This window comes from Micromys minutus, assembly GCF_963924665.1.
Source record: "Micromys minutus genome assembly, chromosome: 2".
NCBI lineage: Eukaryota > Metazoa > Chordata > Mammalia > Rodentia > Muridae > Micromys > Micromys minutus.
This window is the reverse complement of record NC_137971.1, coordinates 59433182-59451918: the sequence shown is the minus strand read 5'-3', so window position 1 is coordinate 59451918 and position 18737 is coordinate 59433182. Positions and strand designations below refer to the sequence as shown.

The 18737-nt window shown below is 47.9% G+C and overlaps 1 protein-coding gene across 1 annotated transcript in view; it reads left to right on the top strand.

Moving 5' to 3' along the window:
• Positions 1-508: 508 nt before the first annotated feature.
• The window catches only part of ADGRA1 (adhesion G protein-coupled receptor A1), a gene marked incomplete at its 3' end in the record, with an annotated part of 29049 nt that continues 10820 nt past the window's right edge, over positions 509-18737 (top strand). The window contains exons 1-3 of the mRNA XM_080913627.1: positions 509-630; positions 2345-2468; positions 7106-7251. Coding sequence (XP_080769753.1) covers positions 581-630; positions 2345-2468; positions 7106-7251 — 320 coding nt within the window. The 5' untranslated portion in view covers positions 509-580. The remainder of the gene's footprint in view (positions 631-2344; positions 2469-7105; positions 7252-18737) is intronic.

The following is an 18737-nucleotide window of genomic DNA, read 5'->3' as shown; positions in this document are numbered from 1 at the left end:
GCTTTGTAACAACTTCTCTTTCTCCATCTGCTCAGGTTAATGTTGATAGGACCTGCTGAAAACAGGTGGAGAATTCCCTCAGGGAGCCATTTACAAGCAGAGTGTCAATGAATGTGGGGTGCAGACGTGGGTTTGGGGAGGCTGACTGTTCTGTAGCTTGTCTAAAGGCAGCAGACACACATGCAGTAGAAGCTGGCTCCTGCCTGCCCTCTATCTGTGACATGAGTAGAGAGAAGGCTAGAGGCAGATATAGGCATTGTGGAAATGCCGCCTCTAGGAAATGCTCTCAAGAGTCATGGGCTGATGCTCTCAGCTGAGCAGCCCTGGAAAGATACCAACCCCAAGTGGGCTCCTGGGATACTATACCCTACACCCTTCCTGCATGGATAGTCACTGAAGAGAGTCCCTCTCTGCTACCAACCTGACCCCTCCTGAGACACCTGAAAAATCACATAAAGAATCCTGGATATATCAATCACTCAACTCTCTGCTTCCTTTCCAGGATTTGAAAACTGTCCTCTCCCTGCCCCAGTACCCAGGGGAGTTCCTGCATCCCGTGGTGTATGCCTGCACTGCGGTCATGCTCCTATGTCTCCTTGCCTCTGTCATCACCTACATCCTGCATCAGAGGTAAGAAACCCACCCCACCCTACCCTGCACAGTGGCCACAAGTGGTACTAGAGAAAACCCAAGCCTTCTATCCTGGGTCTCAAGCCTTCTTTTATTATTAATGATTTGTTTGTTTGTATTTTATGGGTATGAGTGTTTTGCCTATATGTATGTATGTGTTCTGTGTATATGCCTGATATGGCCTAAGGAGGCCAGTAAAGGGTGTCTGATCCCCTAGAACTAGAGTTAAGAATGATTATAAACCATGTGGATGCTGAAAACCAGACCTAAGACCTCTAAAAAACCCCAAGTGCTCATAAAGTCTGAGCCATCTCTTAGCCCCCACTGGAAAGTCTTAACAGCATCCTCTGTGTTCTTGTAAAACTGTGTGAAATATGTCTGTTCTGCAATTAAAGCATGTTGGTTCCAGCATCCTAAGAGATCATGGTCATGCTTTCAGGACCCTTGAAGTTCCCTCTTTATTGTGACTTTTTATCTAAGGACCTTCTAGACAGAGGTCTATTTCAGAGTTTGTTTCTGGATGCCTGTGTCTGAGTATGAGGTGTGTGTGACTTCTGTGAGTCTGAACTTATAGAAGATGCAGAAGGAAATAAAAGAAGGGATCCCAGCCATAGCCATAGCCAAACTCATAATTAAAATTGTGAGTAATGCCTAGGCCTGGGCCATAGAGAGTCACAAGTGGAGGCTTGGTATGTCAAGGCCACTGTTGGGGGAGAGGATTGACGAAAAACTGTTCTCCATCTACTTTGGCAACTCTAACACATTACTGGAGAGCAGCTGATTGATAACAATGGCTAGAATAGAAATTGTTTCTTCACAGTTCTAGAAATTGGAAGTCAAGAGTAAGGGTACTGAGCAGGCCTGGTGTCTGATGAGAATTCATGTCTTGGTACATGGATGGCATTCTCTCTGAGTCTTCCAGTTGTATAAAGAGAAGGGAGTCCTTAGGGATCTTTTTAATAAGGGCATTAAACCTATTCATGAGAACTCCATTCCAACAACCATTTCCTAATACCATTGGGCTGCCAATGGAATTTCAACAGAGATTTCTTTAAAAGATTTATTTATTTTATGTATATGAATACCATGTAGCTGTCTTCAGACACACAAGAAGAGGGCATCAGATCCCATTACAGATGATTGTGAGCCATGGCGGGTGGCTGAGAATGGACCTCAGGACCTCTGGAAGAGCAGCTGCTGCTCTTAAGCACTGAGCCATCTCCCCAGCCCCTGTTCAGCAGAGAATTTGAGTAGCACACCCAGACCACAGAATCTGTAGGATGAACTTAGACAGGTACACAGTCATTATAGAGTCAGAGTCACAGGCCGGCTCTGACCTGACCACGAACATTTTTATAACCAAAGGCAATCAAACTTGTAGTCACATAGTCTGGCCCTCTCTGTGTACCAGACGGAGAAGAGAGGAAACAGTCCCAGGAACCAGGAGCATAACCCCCTCTGAGACCCCAGACAAACCAGTCTCTGTCAAATGGGCATAGGGATAGAAACTATAAAAGCCTTTGCAAGCATTACACCCATGAGAACCTGCTGAAGTAGACAAGCCTCAGTTGCTTTCTTTTTCATGGACCGGCCATTCAGATGGGTTACTTCCAGCCCTGGTGAGAGCCTACTGTTCCCACCATGGACAAGGGTGGTATTTCCAGAGTCTTCTCGAAACCAATGGTTTTTAATGTGAAGTCTCTGTTTCCCACAGTGCCATCCGGATAAGCCGGAAAGGCCGGCACGCGCTCCTCAACTTCTGCTTCCATGCAGCTCTGACCTTCACCGTGTTCGCTGGTGGCATCAATCGTACCAAACACCCCATCCTGTGCCAAGCGGTGAGCGTTGCCTTACCCATGCTAAAAAACAAAAGTGTGCATGACAGTTTTCTTATCACAGCAGAAACGTATGTTAATTTGCTTACAAAATAATACCTTGGTGCTCGTTCAGAGGTTGCTCCCGAGGAGAAGAGTGAGGCTTCTGTGGCCCTGTATTTTAGTCCCACTCCATCTGAAGCAGGTTTTTTTACCCAACTTTTGGCCACATGAAGTAATTTTTTCACAGAATCAACTTGTCTAAGGATTAGTGGCTCACATACCTAGACTGTCCAGCAAATGTTGATCTTCACAAGAATGAGGACATGATGACTCTCCCCCCCCTAAAAAAAAAAAAAAAACAGTGAGGCAGGACCCAGGGGTAGGCTGAGACCCTCCAGTGCTGACCTCACCCCGCCAGCAGATCTGTGAGCTATAGCTACCAGTAGCAGCAGAGGCTCTATCCCCACACGAACCAGGTCGAGCATCCCTCCCAGGCATCTAGGCTCTCTCTTAGGAAAAGGGGGAGCTTTGAAACACCCAGCATAGAAAAGAATAGCTCAAACCACAAGGCAGATCATCTTCACATGCGTGGCCTGGTTTGAGCATCTTAAACAGGGAAATACACAGGGTCTGTGGCCCATGGCTAAGATGATGCTAGAGAGACTCCTTTCAAAGCCAAGCCCAGGGCCGTCCTTTTGGATTGTGGCTCTTGATCAAGGAAAGGAGCCAACTGCACCTCCAGCAAGGAGTCTGTTTCTGTCCTGCTCCACACCTAAGTACCATGTATGAGGACAGACTGGGATCCAGAGCAACTTACCAAAAAAACCTAATGGTTTCTATCATTTTATGGCCAACATCTTCCTTACATCATGATCCTCAGGTATCCCTAACTGTTGCGAACTCAGCAAATAGCTATTGGCAGCTGCAGAAGTGACTCCAGCTCACCTGAGGACTCCATGACCCACATTAGTGACAACAACCACGTTATCACTTCCCTGGTCTCTCCTATGACCTGTCCTCCTACATGGGTAGCTAGCTGCAGGTGAGGCTTATCCTGAAGATCAATGGGTAATAGGCTATTCCCAGAACAGCCTGGCTAACAAGACACAACCCTCCTACATTCCTGGTTCCCACCCTGACCCACCTGGCTCAGGCAGGCTTAAACTGACTCAGCCAATGCTACTGTTTCCCTACACTGATGCCATTTGAGGCCACAGTGTTCTGGGAGCATGACATCCACACCTGAAAGGCACAACCCATGCTCTAGTTCCCTGGGCACCAATTGTATGTGTGACACGTCAACCCCAGGAAGCCAGGCCACAACCCAGGCCTGGGCCAGACTAGCAGAAGAGGTAGTGCCACATGACTGAATGGGAGAGAAGACAGTTTCCTCCACTGCTGCCTCTGTTAAGCTGGAAACAGCCACAGTGAGGGTTAGGAAATCTCACTCACTCTTGCTATAAATGCTTGCCCAGAAGCCATCGAAAAGACAATTGAATGGGTCGTTATTTTTATGTCTTTGCTCTGCCTCCAAGTGCCGCACAGCTGGGGCCTGCTGGCCACACAGTCATTGGAATAATCTTAGGGCCTCCATGAAATCTAGCACTGACCCCAGGCTCAGGCCAACCTCATGAAGCCCCATGGATCCAGGCACCAGAATTCCCCTGGGGCAGGTCGTAGAAGATAGATTTGGTAGGTGGGGACAAAGGGACCTGGAAATACCCTCTGAGAGAAGTCCTTAGTAACAGTGCTGGGACTCCAGATGATGGATAGGTCCCTGTGTGCTGGAGTATTGTGGACTGCAGAAAACAGACACCTCCTCGTCACCAATGACTTCCTGAAATGGCCTCTATTCATCCCTTGGTTGGTGACACATCTGCCAGGGACCAGCAGTGTTAGTGGTGTGGGACCAAGGGCAACACATCCGCCAGGCTATGCTTGGGGGAAGTGTGGACATCAGACTAAAGCCACATGGCTGGTTAGTTTTTTGGGGACCTTGAACTGCTGCTGTGAGGGCAGGGGAGTCAGGGAGAGCTCAGGATAAACAAGGGCTAATGGAGGGTTCAGGTCCCACAAAGCACTCCAGATAAGGATCTCCACCACACAAAGTCATTTTTAAATATCTCAATGCCTATACACAGAAGTGAGGGTGTCTTTCTGAGGCCTTCCTGAGCCAGAAGCTAGGCTGGTTTTAATCAGCCACTTGATAGGTCAGAAGCTAGCCCACCTCACTGCTTACAACTGCTCCTCTGCCTCACCTGCTAAGACGGAGATACCTGAGAGGAGCAGGCTAAAAACTACATCACTGGAAGGTACATGTGTCCTGACTTTGATCAGCAGTCAAGGGACTGAGTACAGGAGTCCCAGCCCGTCCCCATCCAAGCTCAGCATCATCACAGAACAGCCAGGAGAACTGGTCCAGTGCTCTGATGGCTGGCAAGAACAGACAGTTGTCATAGCAACAGAAAGATGACCGTGAGTCTCATTAAAGTACTAAGTTACATCATAAACAAAGCAGACGGCTGCTGTTAGTCCCACATAATGAATGTGCGTCAGTGCTGGCCCTGGGTCCGGAAGTGAGGGAGGGTGGCCTGCCTGCTTCTTTCTCTCAATAGCACATGCTGTCTGGAAGCCAAGCGGCATCCCTTGACCTCCCTATGTGTTCTGCCTCAAGTTGGTGTTTAAGAGACAAAGCCTGCCTTTGTACACTTTCTGCTCCCTGCTCATACAGCCTGGAGGAGACTCAGCTTAAGGGAGGAAGCAGCCAGGCCTGCACTCCCTCTCTCCTCCCAGCCATGCTCCCACTGACCTCAAGGCCCTGAACTAATGCCTCAAGGGCAAAAGTCAGGCGCCCTTCTGAGGATGAGTCTGACATTTCTGTCTATCTATGACAATGAAAGCCACACTGCAGGCCTTCCTTCAAGCTGTACCTACCTCCCCTTTTCTGTTTGCCTTGGCACTGAACTCTTAGATGGCAGACATTCTTGCCACCCAGGTCCGGGGCCTCCTACTGTCATCCAGGAGAGGTGAGCCCAGTGTGGCTGGAATGTCCGTGTGGCCCATCTCACCTGAGCAGTAGCAAAGCCAAGAGAAGGCTGAACTCACAGGACATGCTACACTGTTCCCACAAAGCCATCTGAAACCATAAACAGTTCTTCAATCTCTCCAACCCCCACCCCACCCAAAATTCTCATCAATTATTATAGCATTTGCTCATAAGTAAAAATTGAACTCTGGATTTAATAAATCATTATAATGGTGCGATGTTAGCTTTATTCAGGAAATCTCTGTATTCCTTAAACATTTATGTTCTTTCCGATTATAGCAATATTTTACTTGCCATTTCAAAATGTCAGGTTAGTACCTCAAAGGTAGCCTTATTTTATGGAATCAGATGGAGATGAAGCCGTGCAGAATGCGTAATTAGCTAGCGTAAAAGTGCTGGCTGGGACTAGCTCCAGCGGCTGTTTCCATAGCAATGAGTCACTGTGACGTGCAAGGGTAGGTTATCAGAGCCTCATCCCTGAGGTGCCTTTCCTTAAATGCAGTGCCTCAGTGAATACACATTGGGAACCCTGCTGCGAGCTGTGCCTGCCTTCCACTTGGGGGGTCCAGAGTGGGGCCAGGGTTCACAAGTAGTTGTATACACCAGAGCCCATACATAAAGATGGCATAGACATCCTGCAGACAGGGAACTAGTATGCAAACCCACAAGCTTCCCACAGGTCCACATACACAGCAAATAGCTGAATAGTGTAAGAGTCTCCGCTGCCTCTGACTCATCCCTTACCTGTTCTCCTACTGGTCTCACTTTTTTTTTTTTTTTTTTTTTTTTTTTTTTTTTTTTTTTTTTTTTTGTCCCTAAAGAATTGCAGAGTAGCTGTCAGAGTTCAGTAGACTCACCACCCAGAAAGTTTGGGCTGCTTGAGAGTACTATGCTGTGCACTCTGGGGGACGTGGCTAGGGGAGGTGGCTGGGGGAGGTAACTGAAGGTGGCAGGGGGAGGTGGCTGAAGGTGGCAGGGGGAGGTGGCAGGGGGAGGTGGCTGGGGGAGGTGGCTGGGGAGTGGCAGGGGGAGGTGGCTAGGGGAGGTGGCTGGAGAGTGGCAGGGGGAGGTGGCTAGGGGAGGTGGCTGGGGAGTGGCAGGGGGAGGTGGCTAGGGGAGGTGGCTGGAGAGTGGCAGGGGGAGGTGGCTAGGGGAGGTGGCTGGAGAGTGGCAGGGGGAGGTGGCAGGGGGAGGTGGCTGGGGGAGGTGGCTGGAGAGTGGCAGGGGGAGGTGGCTGGGGGAGGTGGCAGGGGGAGGTGGCTGGGGGAGGTAACTGAAGGCGGCAGGGGGAGGTGGCTGAAGGTGGCAGGGGGAGGTGGCAGGGGGAGGTGGCAGGGGGAGGTGGCTGGGGGAGGTGGCTGGGGAGTGGCAGGGGGAGGTGGCTAGGGGAGGTGGCTGGAGAGTGGCAGGGGGAGGTGGCAGGGGGAGGTGGCTGAAGGTGGCTGGGGGAGGTGGCTGGGGGAGGTGGCAGGGGGAGGTGGCTGAAGGTGGCTGGGGGAGGTGGCTGGGGAGTGACAGGGGGAGGTGGCAGGGGGAGGTGGCTGGGGGAGGTGGCTGGGGGAGGTGGCTGGGGGAGGTAGCCTTCCGGCTTTCTGACACTTTCTCCTCCCAGGTGGGTATTGCACTGCACTATTCCACACTCTCTACCATGCTGTGGATCGGAGTGACTGCCAGGAACATCTACAAACAGGTGACCAAGAAGGCCCTGCCATGCCCAGGTGCAGACCAGCCACCGTACCCTAAGCAGCCCTTGCTCAGGTATCCATGACTGCTCATGGGCCCCTCAAGCACCTGAGCCCAAGAAACCCATGACCCGGGACATACTTTTCATGTGTCCTATAAACCTTCCTTGACAGGCTCCAGGCTGGAGATGTATAAGTGATCTGAGGGATGGACAGAGCTGGGAGGTGGCACAGGAAAGGGGCAGGGTGAGTCTGGTGGCAGGAAGTGGGAGGCACTGTGCTAAATAGGAGATCCCGTAGCATGGGGTGGTAGAGCAAAGTCCTGAGGTAAATGGGTTCAGCCATGGGGGTGAGCCTAATACAGGGACTTATTGTTATATGTAATAATATATTATTATTTATTATATATAATATAGGTAGGACCAGGGCAACCTGGAATATTGAGAAGCAGGGCACTGCCATGTTATCTCTGGCTGGAGCTTAACCAGTCTGAGGACTTGTGTTCCTATGTTGCATGGGTGACACTGAGCTGCCCACTTGCTGACAGAAGGCGCTCCATGGCTCCTGGGGTGACCACACATGGGAACTGGGCATTCGTGACTTTGGTTTACTTTTGGTCTCGGTGATGCTAAGGCCCCTAATAGAAAACCTTTGCACAGTCTAGCATTAACTTCATAGTCACTATTTACTGTCATGTTGGGACCCTATGGATTAAGGAGGCTCTGTTAAAGCTATGTCCACTACCCCCTTTCCTCAGAGAGAATTCTCAGAAGGCTTGGAACCACAGACATGTTGGGGCCATGGAAACAACCCTTGAAGGCAAAGATAGCAGGATGGTCACTCCCATCTTTCCAGGATCAGAGGCAGAGAAACCACAAGCCTAGCCCATCTAGGAATTGCCAGGAGCCTGCTTGCTTCTCTTGGAAAGGAGCTGTACTGCAAAGCAGTTGAAACTTACTTCAGATGAGAACATGCTTGTAACCACAGTAGATGGCAGTTACCAATATGAGCCCCATCTCTTTGTCACTTGCTCAAGACCAAACCCCTGATACTATAGTCAACAAAAGCCAGATTTAAGAGTAGCCTGCCTCGGAGACACTGGACATAGGCACCAGCATCCATGAAGTAGGCCTGGCCTATCCTGTAGGCCACTGGGGTTCCACAAGTACCCTTCTTGGTCTATCAGGACCTGATGTGCTAGGATGGTCCTGATCCTAGGATCAAGATGATAGGATCCCAGCAGCCCTTGGTTACTGGCACTTCCTGTCTTCCCAACCCCTTTCCTCACGGCTAGCTGTGAGCTTGGTATACATACATTCTTGTATACCACAAGCATCTTGTATATATCTATATACATACTTATACCTTGTACATGCCCATACACATGGAAATATTCATGCGCAGGTACATAGCCCCTGTGGATACATGTTGTCCACACATACATGCATTTGCATGATCTCTACAAGTTCGCTCTCTCTGCAGGGTAATGTCATCTGAAGATGCAGGCTCAGGGATTATAAGGGGTGTCGGCTCCATGCACCATTAAGGGCTTGCTTCCCTCTGCTGATTTCTGACCTGGCTGGGGCTGGAAAGGGGATTGATATGCCTGATCTTTCTCAAAGAGAGGAGGTACTAAGAAGAAAGGGAGACCCTTTCATCTCAAACCTCATAATTGCCTTCTGACACTTGATCTTGATTGTTAACTGGAATGACTTGAGAGTTTCTGGAGACCAGAAAAGTACTTCTGGGTCTCACTGTGAGGATCTTTCCAGAGATGACTAATATGCGATGCAGTAAAAGAAAAGGACAGGCCCATCTTGAATGAGGGCAGGGATAACAGCCATTATGCACAAACCTTATACTTATTGAGAGGGTACATCTATTCTGGCCACCATGGCCCATGGACACCAGACTCCATCTTCTTTAGCATTTAAACATACTCATACCAGTGGCTCTCCAGGGAGCTTCCATGTTTCCAGCCCCAGAATGAGGCATCCCTGGTCCATCTTGTTCTAAGGCTCCCAGCTCCTTGAGCTGAGCCTCTAGGGGATCCTCTACTTCTCCAGTGTGCAGACAGTCATGGTTGGACTACACAGACTCCACTGTGTGAGCCAATCTAACAAACCTCCTTTTAGATAGTTTTCAAATACAATAATCTTAACACGCATGCATTCATCCTATTGATTCTGTTATTCTAGGGAACACTGACTAATTCACCCTCCATCTCTGGCCCAGCATCCTCTAACATGCCCTCCTTGATCCAGCATCTCACTCAGATGTCTCTTCCTGAGACACCATAAAGGATATCTCTCTGGGTTTGCATCCTGCCCTGGTCCCCAAATGCATAAATTCATATCAACATCCACTGAAATTAGTTCCAGAGTCCCAGGAACTTCCCAGTTCCTGGAAAGAGCCCTCGAAATGCTCGCCAAGTACATGCCTGCTTAACTGCTCTCTGGACATAATACTTGAACACCAATTCTCACCACACCCTGTGCCACCACAGGCAGAAGAGCCAAATGTGTGCTGCTGGTGAGCTCTGTTTGCCGTGTGCAGAGACCGTGTGGCAGGATAGCCTGCAGGTTTCCAGAAAGAGGTACTAAGAGAACTGCCCACATGGGCTTCTGGGGGAGCCCAGGCACCCAGTTGGAGCTTTCCACGTGTATAGCAATCTTTCCTTCCCTTCCCTTCCCAACACTGCAACCTTGGTATTCTAAATACAGTCCCTGCTCAGCATTGAGGAGACATACTCACCTCAGGGAAACTTTGAAGAAAAATAGAGCCACAGAAGATTCCTAGGACTTGGTTAGTGAATAGTGAGCAAGCCCACAGCCCTCGGTGTTAGTGCTAGGTGCTACACAGGCTGTGTCATTGGGCACCGGCATGAGGACAGATGGTTCTGACTCCCTAGAGCCTTCACATGTGTGCTAGGGGTGTTTCAAGGAGAGAGAGATCCATGGAGGTCTAGCAGGAAGGAGCTGAGTGGGCCTCATTGCCAAGGTTAAAACCAAGTATTTGCTCCTCATCCATGATGGAGGTTGGTAGTTTCCATGACAACAAAAAAAAATTTTTAATCTAGATTCTCAGTAGTGATTCTGTGGTTTTTAGATAGTGATTCACCTGGTCTCATTTTCACTTACTCTCAAGATGTACATTTGAGCACATGCACACACAAGCACACACTAAATCGGGCTAGCACACACAGAAGATTAAGGAACACCCTGAGAAACCAATGAGCAGCCAGGCCCTCAGAGAGTGGTCCCTGGGTATGTGGAGAAGCAGCAACTGCGGTCTCTTCCTCAACAGTGGCATGTCTTGAAGAAGGCACGACCAGCCAGGATCCTGGCTGGGGCCACCTCAGACATGGAGCTTATATCCCAGAGACAAGTCATCAGAGGCCAAACCCCAGGAAAGGATAGGTCAAAGACCCACACATGCTCATAGCTTTGGACCAAAGATGGAGAGCACTGGCCTTGGGAAGTTTGTCTGGTCATTTCAGAAGTCATGTAAGGAAGTATTCCAAGTCTGCAGATACTACCTCCTTTCTATGTATGGAAATCTTTGATTTCCCCAGAATCCCCTATAGTTTACAACACAGAAGTCTTGGACCTCCTTGTTTACATTTTTTTCTTAAATTTCTTTTTTTAATTTTAAATATTAATATAGCCAGGGGTAGTGGCTCAGCCAGTGTACTGCCAGCCCTCGGGAGGCTAGAGCAGGGAGATTATCACTAGGTCAAGGCCAGCTGGTGATATGTAGTGAGTTCCAAACCAGCAGAGACGACAGAGTGAGGCCTTGTCTCAAAAATAAAAATAGACAAGTTACTATAAATTGAGATTTTTCTTAATTTCCAGTTCTAATCACCCAGTGCTGACCTATAGAAATACAGCGGGTTCTGTGTGTAGATCTTGAATTCCAAAGGTTTTTGGTTAATTCCCAGGAGCTATGTGCATGTAATAATTGTGGCACTGTTGCCTAGGGATGGAGTTGCTTCTCCCATGTCCTTCTGAATGCTGTCTTTCCTTCTGTCTGGTTAACTGCTCTGGCTCAACCTCCATGTCAGTATTGGCCTTCTCTCTCCTCTTAGCGCCAAGTAAGAACCAGCCTTTGGTGTATTCTCTCTCTCTCTCTCTCTCTCTCTCTCTCTCTCTCTCTCTCTCTCTCTCTGGTTTGTCATCTCTGCTCTGTCCTTCCTTCTGTGAGAAGAGGTTTGGTTTGTCCTTCTCCCTAGTTTCTAACATGTGAAATTGAGGGATTAATTTTTAATTAAAATAGCTACTTCATATCTGTAAGTTGTCTTGTGTGTGGCGTTGTCAGGTCCCAAAGGAATAGTGTGTGGTTTTTCATTCACCTGAAAATAGTTTCTGGTTTTCCTTAGGATTCCTTTCTTGGTCTTTGGTTACTTAAGAATGTGTAGTTTTACTTTCATAGCTCATTTGATATTGGAAGACAGGAGGAAAAAATGGTAAACATGGAGATTTTTCTTTTAGTGATAATTAGAATGAAGAAATTACTGGCTTGGGTTATAGAAATTGTGGGTGGGGGTTAAGGTTTCAGCTGCTCAGACTCTGTGGAGAGAGCTCTTCTTAAATTTTATTTATTTATTATATATAAGTTCACTCTAGCTATCTTTAGACACACCAGAAGAGGGTATCAGGTCTCATTATAGATGGTTGTGAGCCACCATCTAGCTGCTGAAATTTGAACTGAGGACCTCAGGAAGAGCAGTCAGTGCTCTTAACCACTGAGCCATCTCTCCAGCCCAAAGAGATCTTTGCTACAACCAAAAGACAAGTCTCATTTCTTTATCATATTTAGAAAATTCTGTGTGTGTCCATTGGGTCTGTGACCAGGGAGAGAGGCAGAGAATGGATGGAGAGAAGGTGATAGCACATCCTACTCCCAGATAAGTCCAGGCTGTGTCTGGACTAGTAACTACTTGCTTTCTTAGAGTAGGAAGAAGAGAGTGGAGTGTGGAACTGTGCTGGTATGTGCTCCATGGGAACTACAGCCTCTAGAGAGTTCCAGGGCTGAAGACCCTGAACAGAAGTCACCCAGACATCACACAACAGGCCCAGAGCCTTGATAGGGGCCTCTGGCCTTATAGATCAAGTGGAGACATACATCCTTAGTCCCATCTCAAACCTCTTTCAGTTAAGAAACCACTTGTATCCAAGAGAAACGTTAGAGAAGCCCAGGAGCAGAAGGGACTCAACCTCAGCTATGGAACTGAGGGCTTCTGACAAACACAGTCTGGCCTTGCCACTGAGGGGAGGCTGACTTTGACCAGGCCTTAGCATGTGGGCAGAATGTGACATACACTGAAGAGTCGTTGTGCTGGGGGAAGGAAGGTGAGAGAAAAAGCTAAGCTGCCTGATTGAGAGGGACAGCAGCATTGGGCATTGACTACCCAATGCATGGGAGATGTAGTGCCAGCATCCCAGCCACATACACAGGACCTCTGATGATGTGGAAACACCTGGCTTAGCCAAACATTATAGCCACAGCTCTCACAACTAACATCTTGAGCTCACTACACTGTGGCCAGATCTACAGGCAACCACTGAAAGTATGGCTGGCTCACATCAGTGCAGCCTCCCCCCACCCCCACACAGAAGTAACTACCTAACAAGGCCTTCTCTTAGAGGCTACCATATAGCTCAAATGAGATTGTAGGCACAGGCCTTTCCCACAGTTTGCTTGAAATTCTTCCCTCACAGGACCAAGATTCCCCATGTGGAATCTCCATATGGGACCAGAATTCCATCCCTAGTGTCTATATCCTCTAAATGTGTCCTCAGCCATGTTTACATGGAAACAGAAACTCATCCACAATGTTTACATGAGATCAAGATCTCCCCATGTGTCCATATTAAGCCAGACCCTCCTCTTCAGTATTCACATTAGAACAAAATTAACTTCCTCATGTCAACATGTAACTGTAACCTACCCCTCTGAATCCAAATAGAATCAAGATTTCCCCTAAGCACACGTGTGCACACAAACACACACACACACACACACACACACACACACACACACCTCACATGGAACTAGTTTATTACCCATCACTCATGCGGAACATCACCAACCTCTCTCTCCATTCCATGTGGGAACAGGATACCTCCCTTTTCCCATCATCCACATGGGGCCTCTTCATTTATCAGAGGCTGGCATTAAGTCCTACTCATAAATATTGGCACTGTAAGTAGTCTTTCATCAGGGTCTGACTTCTCCTTCTATAAATCTCCTCTAGTCTGAGTTGGATAGTTTAAAGGAATGTCACATGTAGCTTATCCTTGTGAGGCATGAGTGACCATAAGGGTCACTCATCTTTGTGAGTTCCTTTGGTCACATGTCATCAAGAGCAAGCCAGGACTTGGCACTCCAAAGCAGACACCATCATGAAGTGGTACCTCTGTATAGAAGGACACACGACAGAGCCTGCAAATGAAGAAGACCTATTAACTAGAGTCAATGAGAATCAGGAGCAGGTTCTTATTGTGCAACTTTTCCTGGGAGGGTATTAACAAAGACACCTTCATCACGGATAGGACACCAAAGAGAACAAAGAAACAATTCCACTGTGGCCTAGCCTAATAAGTCAATAGTCTTGTTGGGGTCACTTGCAAAACAATATGGAGTTACTTACTAGAGTATGAGTGACTCATAGGCAAGTATGTCATGGAAGCCCACCCAAGCATGAGTGAAAACTCAGAAGAGAACTGGGCTATCTGTAGAGCTACCTCAACAATTGGAAGTCAGCTCGGCCCATTTGGAGTCTCCCCAGCAATTGTTACTGCTTGCATAGCCTGTAAATCTTGTAAGTTGCAGGAACTTCCTGGATCTTTCAAGTTTTGTGTAGGTCCTGAGTCTTAAGACCCTTCCTCTAATCTCCAGTAGGAAATGTTTCAATTCAGAGAAAATAGTTAGTCATCATATCCCAGATTTTCATGGGGTCTCTGACACATTTCTTCCTCCAACAGTTAAAAGCATTCTGTCTTCATCTAGAAAAGCAGATGTCCATGGTTCACTCAAAGTTCTTTCTGGGTCTAAAGTGTGAACACAGCCTTGAGCCCCTCCCCCACTTAGGAGGCATACTGCTGCCTGACATATACAATGTTACTCATATAAACAGCCTTGGGAGGCTGGTTCTGCAGGTTCAGTGCTGGGTACAAAATAGGCCTAAGTAGACCACATTAGGATCCAGGCTCTAAGGCCTGGTTGCCAGAGCTACCCTCATAGAACAGGCTAACATCTCCTGCACAGGGCATATGTCCTCCAGTGAAGGCTGGCAGACCTTCACATCTCTGGCTACATGACTACACAGGGCCTATCTGCCAAGGAAGTTGCTATAATCATCTGTCTTTGAGGATGTTGAGAAAGGTGAAGTAGGAAGATAATGGGTGAGAAATATGCAAAAACAAACAAACAAACAAACCAAGTATGGATACTGTCCCCTGGGCTGAGCTTTCTTACACAAAGTAAGGGCATAATTAGCCCCCCACTTCTGGAAAATCAACACACTTAAGACTTTACATAAGAGCTATGTAGGACTTACTTTGTCCGTAATTTCTTGTAACCTTAGTAACCCACTTCTCTGTTTCTGTCCTCTGTTAAGCTACACAGTCTGAATACCATAGGCAGGACTCCTGGACAAAACAGCAATCAGTCCTGAGCATATGATTAAATTTTATACAACCATTGTATCAAGTTACACCTATTACCTTAGTGGGATAGTGGCTAGTTTCATAGACTGGGCCTGCTGGCCAGCTCAGGTACCGCTCTCCCAGTCCTGACAGTCTGCCCTCATTCGGAGATGGTCTCTGTGGACACATCTTGCCACATTTTCTCTATCCTCCATCAGCCTAAGGGGAGCCATTTCTGAGACCCAGAGAATATCTTGGGGTAATTTGTACCTGCTCAGGAGCTAATGCCCAATTAGCTAGATGTGATAACATCCTAAGTGTCCGGTCTGTTTTGCCTCTTCTGATGGCTTCTCCCTCAGTGGTGTTCATTATGGTAGGACCACCAGAGATGTTTCTGTCTAGAGGAAAGTTCTCAGCAACCACAAGAAGATTGCAGTCAACTTCAAGAGCGAGCTTTGGGAAATGTCATTTGTTTCCTCCCATATAACAAGGACCACTTTGCTCACCCCAGGACAGACATGTTGGTAAAATAGCTCCCTGGAACCCTCATCCAGGAACCCCCTTCTAGGGCAACAGTAGAAAATTCTGAAACCTACCATGGTTTCCAATGTCCTTATGTCTAAGTGTCAGGCAGGGTTGATCTGCACACAGAGCTAGGGACCCTAAAATTGGCCAACAGGGCAAGTTCACCTACCTCTGTTACACTTGGACCTTACACTGGAGGCCAGCCTTTAAGAGCCCTGTGCTGCAGGGAGCTGCAGTCTCATGCAGGCAGACAGATGCCAGTCAGGAGACAGGGACATGCCTTAACCTCCTCCTCCTTGGATTGTCTACTGCTCTAAAGACTGTGGGTTACATTGGAAGCTGACAGGATGCTGAGATCCAGAGCTAGACAGCCTAGACTCTTATGAAGGTGGTTGCCTCTAGAGCCTGCTCTGCGGCTGATAGGCATCCCTGCTACCTTCTCCCATCATTCTTCACAGATCTTTGAGTGCCCGGGCAAAAGGGCCTTAGAGTTAATGTCCTGGCCCAATTTCCCAGATAGAGAGACATTGGAGCCTGCACACAGCTATAGCCAAGGTTTCAGGATTCTGAACCCCACATTCTTACCCCCACAGACTCTTGAAAGCCTTCCAGACCACTAACCATATTGTGTTTCCTCACACACACAGTCCAAAGGCCATAACACTGATCGACTTTCATTGTCTGCCAGTGGGCAGGAAGACCATAAAGTGATTTCGAATGCTTCCTCAAACCCACTCACCACCTCCATGAGGGCCTTCTCAACATCCCCCTGTAGGGACCCAGAGGATTCCAGGACCTTGGTGGACAGTGAAATCATGGCAGGCATTCATATCCAGGAACAATCCTTGAGTCCACACATGGGAAATGCATCCTAGAGCAGACTGGGCTGAACAGTATAAACTCTCCTCGTGGCAAAATTGATCCCATCGCCCAACCTCTGAGAGCCTATTCTAGAAAGTCCTTAGGAGCGGTGCCTTGATTGGTCTCATTATACAGTTGCCCTTCTGAACAGTAAGATGTCACAGGGCCATTGCAAGTGTCATCTGGTCTCACTCTCCACTTGATCTCCATGTCTGTGTCTCTGCCTGTCTTCTTGCCTAAAACCCTCCCTCCATCACCATGGATGTGTCTGGGGTTGCAAAGGAACTTCATGTCAGCCGTTCTATGCAAATGGATGGGAGCGGGCCAGTAACTTAGCTCAAATTCCTTACCTGAGTTCTGTGTAGAAAGCCCTCCAAATATCTCCCCACGAATCCTGTGTCTCAGGGCTGTAAAGGTGGCAGAGGGCAGAGCCAAAATGTCTTAATTTCTTTTCCAATGACCCTGTTAAAATACCCTGACAAAAAGCAAACTAGAAAAGGAAGGGCTTGTTTTAGCTCGCAGTTACAGACTAGTCCATCACTATGGGAAAGGCAGAGCAGGAAGAACTTGAAGAGACTTAGCCACATTGCATCCATAGTTAGAAAGCAGAGAGCAAGGAATGCCTGTGCTTAGCTTTCTCTTTCCATTCCAGGTCTGAGGCCTGAAGTGGCTCCACCCACATTCTGGGTGGACCTTCCACTTTAATTAACGCAGTTAAGAAAATTTCTCACAAGGACTAGAGAGGCGATTCATTGGTTAAAAGCACCTACTAAGCTCAATTCCAAGCACTCACATGGCAGCTAAAGAACCATTTGTAATTCCAGTCCCAAGGAATCTATTGCCCTCTTCTGGCCTCTGTGGGCACTGTGTGCATGTGATGCACAGACATGAATGCAGGTAAAATGCCTATACACATAAAATAAAAATGAAGGAAGTTTTCTAGAAAGAAAAGAAAATCTCTCCCAGGCAAACCCATGGACTAACTTGATCCAGACAGTCTCTCGCTGACACATTCTTGCCAAATGATTCCAGATTCTGCCAAATTGACAGTGGAAATCAAGCATCATGTAAGGCTTCTGAACTGTCACTGCCTCTGTGCAAAAGGTTTCCAAGATGCACAGCAATGCCCTGGACTGCAGTAACCATATAATCTGTCACTTGACAATCAACTCTAGCATATCCATGATCCCAACACATCACAAGTGCTTTCTAGGGACTTTGATCTCCTCCAAGAGCAGAGATAAAAACAACATCAAGCTCAGTGGTTCTCTTCCTGCCTCGGCTCCCAAACCTTTGGGACTAGTTGTCCATCAAATAGCAAGACCCCTCCCATGGCCTTAGTCACAGCACTGGGCCATGTCCTGGATGTGGACCTGACTCTTGCTTATATGCCTCCAGCTCATATGTTAGCCAATGTCCTAATGTATTTGTGACCTGGCTTGCTGCCTCTTGCAAGTATTCAATCAATGAGTACCCAAGAGTTTTAGTGTATAAGTATGTATGTGTTGAAGTTATGTATGCATGCATAAAAAGGTGTGGTGTGTGTGTGTGCCTGTGTTTGTATGATACATGCATGTCAAGTGTGCACTGTGTGTTGTACAAATATCATTCATGTAAATGGTGGACTCATGAGTGACTACAGAATGTGGTAAGATTGTGGCTGTGTCTGAGCCCTCTTCCACAGTTTCCCAGGATTCTGGGAATAAATTTATTGCAACAGGTACACCATTTCCAAATGGCAGCCAAGTGACTGGAAAGGCAGGGCCACAGGCTGTCTTAGGGTTTCTCGCTGTGATAAAACACCATTACCAAAAGGAACCTGGGAAGAAAAAGGCTTATTTCTCCTTTCAGCCTGTAAACCCAACATCAGGGAAGTCAGGGCACAAACTCAAGACAGGAACCTGGAGGCAGGAACTGATGCAGAGGCCATAGAGGACTTCTGTCACTGATTGTTCAACTTGCCTTCTTATGGCACCATGGACCACAAGCCCAGGGGTGGCACTGCCTACAGTGAGCCTTTCCCACAGCATCAAACATTACTCAGGAAAACTCAGCATAGGTTTCCCCACAGGCCAGTGTAGGAGGGATACTCTCCCAACTGAGATGGGTCCCTCTTCCAAAATGACTTCAACTTGTGAAAAGTTGACATGAAAGTGCCACCATACAGGGCCACAGAAAAACAGAGAGCTACACATAAGAGGACAGGCTCCGGTCCTGACAAAGCCCCCTTCCAGAGCTCCAGCACATCACCGTCTGGGTTCTCTGTCTCTACCTCTCTCTCTGTCTGTCTCTCTATCTCTCCATCTCTGTCTCTGTCTCTCCCTCTCCCTCCCCCTCCCCCTCCCTCTCCCTCCCCCAAGCATATGAGGAAGCACTTACAGAGATGAATGTGCAGGGATGTGTGGCCTGTAGCCGAGAGGAACTCCCATGCCTATCTAGCCCCTAGTCCCACTGGCCCCATTGTCTGTGCTTTGTCACCCAAGTTCATAACCCTTGCACTGGTGTGCCGGGCTCTGAGCTGGGAATC